Source organism: Raphanus sativus, chromosome 8, assembly GCF_000801105.2.
Source record: "Raphanus sativus cultivar WK10039 chromosome 8, ASM80110v3, whole genome shotgun sequence".
NCBI lineage: Eukaryota > Viridiplantae > Streptophyta > Magnoliopsida > Brassicales > Brassicaceae > Raphanus > Raphanus sativus.
The window spans coordinates 23,843,350-23,845,792 of record NC_079518.1 but is presented as its reverse complement, the minus strand read 5'-3'; the positions used below and the strand labels follow the sequence as shown (position 1 = coordinate 23,845,792).

The 2,443-nt window shown below is 39.3% G+C and overlaps 1 protein-coding gene across 1 annotated transcript; it reads left to right on the top strand.

Annotated features, from left to right (window-relative positions):
• Nucleotides 1–219: 219 nt before the first annotated feature.
• On the top strand, nucleotides 220–1,260 carry LOC108835722 (uncharacterized). Its single transcript, XM_056992997.1, has 2 exons — nucleotides 220–686; nucleotides 756–1,260. Exons 1-2 carry the CDS (start codon nucleotides 220–222, stop codon nucleotides 1,258–1,260), a joined length of 972 nt encoding a protein of 323 aa, XP_056848977.1.
• The last annotated feature ends 1,183 nt before the right edge of the window (nucleotides 1,261–2,443 follow it).

Genomic DNA, 2,443 nt, shown 5'->3' with positions numbered 1-2,443 from the left:
AAATTATAATCATCTCTTGTCTTGTTTATGATGCATTTTTATATGATGTTTGACAATGATTGCTTTATATAAATCCTCCATATTATATAATACATATAAATCTTTCGGATATATAAAAATATATATTAAAGCCATGATCAAAATCTCCATTCATAAAATCTGAACATGGATTGATCATATTATTATGAATCCTCATTCCTTATGGATTATTTGATTCAGATGTCGAAAATCAACAACCTTGAGTTTGCTGCCCTCAATCTCTCCGGAGATAATTACCTCCAATGGGCACTTGATGCCAAAATTCTCTTGAGGTCCAAAAACCTTGGTGATACTATCACTGAAGGCACCGAGCCATCGGTCAAGAATAAATATATGGCCATTGTGATCATTCGCCATCATCTGGCTGAAGGTCTTAAAGACCAGTACCTCACTATTGAGGATCCTCTGGAACTTTGGACAGAGTTGAAAAACAGATATGATCATCAGAAAACTGTGATCTTGCCAAAGGCCCTTTATGATTGGAGGAACCTAAGAATCCAAGACTATAAGTCTGTGGAAGAGTATAACTCGGTTATGTTCAAGATAGTCTCTAAGTTGAAATTGTGTGGAGAGACTATCACTGATGCTGATATGCTGGAGAAAACATTCTCCACATTCCACACCAGCAATATGTTGCTTCAGCAACAGTAACGAGAAAAGGGTTTCTCCACTTATGCTGCCTTAATCTCTTGTTTGTTGCTTGCTGAACAAAACAGTGAGTTACTCATGATGAACAGTGAGCTAAGGCCACCTGGTGCTAAAGCATTGCCTGAGGCACATGCGGCCATAGAGCCAAAAGATGAGACTCCAAGAGAGTCATACCGCGGTCGCATGAGAGGCCGTGGAAGATGGCAAGGAAGTAACCGTGGGTTTCAACCACGAGATCGTGGGTTTCAGCCACGAGGACATGGATTCCAACCACGAGATCATCTTGGTCGCAGCCGAGGCCGAGGCTATAGCCGAGGTCATCATGCTAGCCGTGGGTATAAGTCCGACTTCAAAACCCATGGCTCGACCAAAACTCCTTGCTATCGTTGTGGGATGACCAATCATTGGGCTAACCGATGCAGAACTCCCCAACATCTTGTTAAACTCTACCAGGAGAGCATAAAGGGAAAAGACCCTGTGGCAAATTGGGTCCATCATGATGATGAGAATGATCTGGACCATGAGAATGATCAAGCCGAGTATGAGACTTCGGATCTCCTTAAAAGTGGCTGAATATGAAGATTTCGACATCAAGTTGCTTTTGTCTTTGCACTTTGCATTTTTGCTCTGGCTTTATGTCTTTGTTTCCTATGTTCTATGACTTTGGCAATTTTATCTATGAAATAAAATTTTTATTTTATATATATGCCTTATATAAGTTAAACTTATTAAGAACAATAAGACATCTTTTCACCTAAGTAATATCCAAGGTGTTAACTCTTGTCTATTTTTCAGAAATGAAAGAAGACAAAGACCTGCTAGTAATAGATAGTGGATCAAGTCACACTATATTAAAAGACAAAGGATATTTTGTTAACCTTATCTTAAAGAGTGCCAATATCAAAACAATAGCAGGCACAGCCAGCCTTATTAAAGGCCATGGCTTGGCTCACTTAATAATGCCTAATGGCACGCATCTAGAAATTTCTAATGCATTATATTCTCCTAAATCAAAGAGAAATTTATTAATTTTCAAAGACATTCGAATGAATGATCTACATGTTGAAACTAGGGGCAAGGGAAAGAAAGAATTCCTTTTGATTTATAAGAATGCCCAAGGCCATAAAGAAGTCCTAGAGACTATCCCTGCTATATCTATGGGCCTCTATTGTGCCGATATAAAAGTGCTTGAGACAAATGCCACAATGAATAATGAGTTCAAACAATGGCATGAAAGGCTTGGCCATCCTGGTTCGACCATGATGCGCAAAATAATTTTGAACTCAACTGGCCATTCCTTGAAAGAAAGGAATATTATCCCTAAGAGCCTTACATGTATTCCATGCTCACAAGGGAAATTAATAATAAGGCCATCACCTGTAAAGGAGGTTAAAGAAACATTGAACTTTTTGGAAAGGATACAAGGTGATATATGTGGACCAATTTACCCACCTTGTGGGACATTTCGATATTTTATGGTCCTGATTGACGCATCGACCAGATGGTCGCATGTTTGTCTATTATCATCTAGAAACCTGGCACTTGCAAGATTATTGGCCCAGATCATAAGACTGCGAGCCCACTTTCCAGATTTTCCACTAAAGACTATACGTCTTGACAATGCAAGTGAATTCAGTTCCCGAGCTTTTAATGATTACTGTATGTCCATGGGGGTAAGTGTGGAACACTCCGTGGCACATGTACATACACAGAACGGATTGGCTGAATCCTTCATTAAAAGAATCCAGTTGATTGC

Excerpts from the sequence above, each read along its gene's own strand:
- LOC108835722 (XM_056992997.1), top strand. The coding sequence starts at position 220 with ATGTCGAAAATCAACAACCTTGAGTTTGCTGCCCTCAATCTCTCCGGA. Across the intron at positions 687-755 it reads AATATGTTGCTTCAGCAACA|TGAGTTACTCATGATGAACA; the intron begins GTAACGAGAAAA and ends TGAACAAAACAG.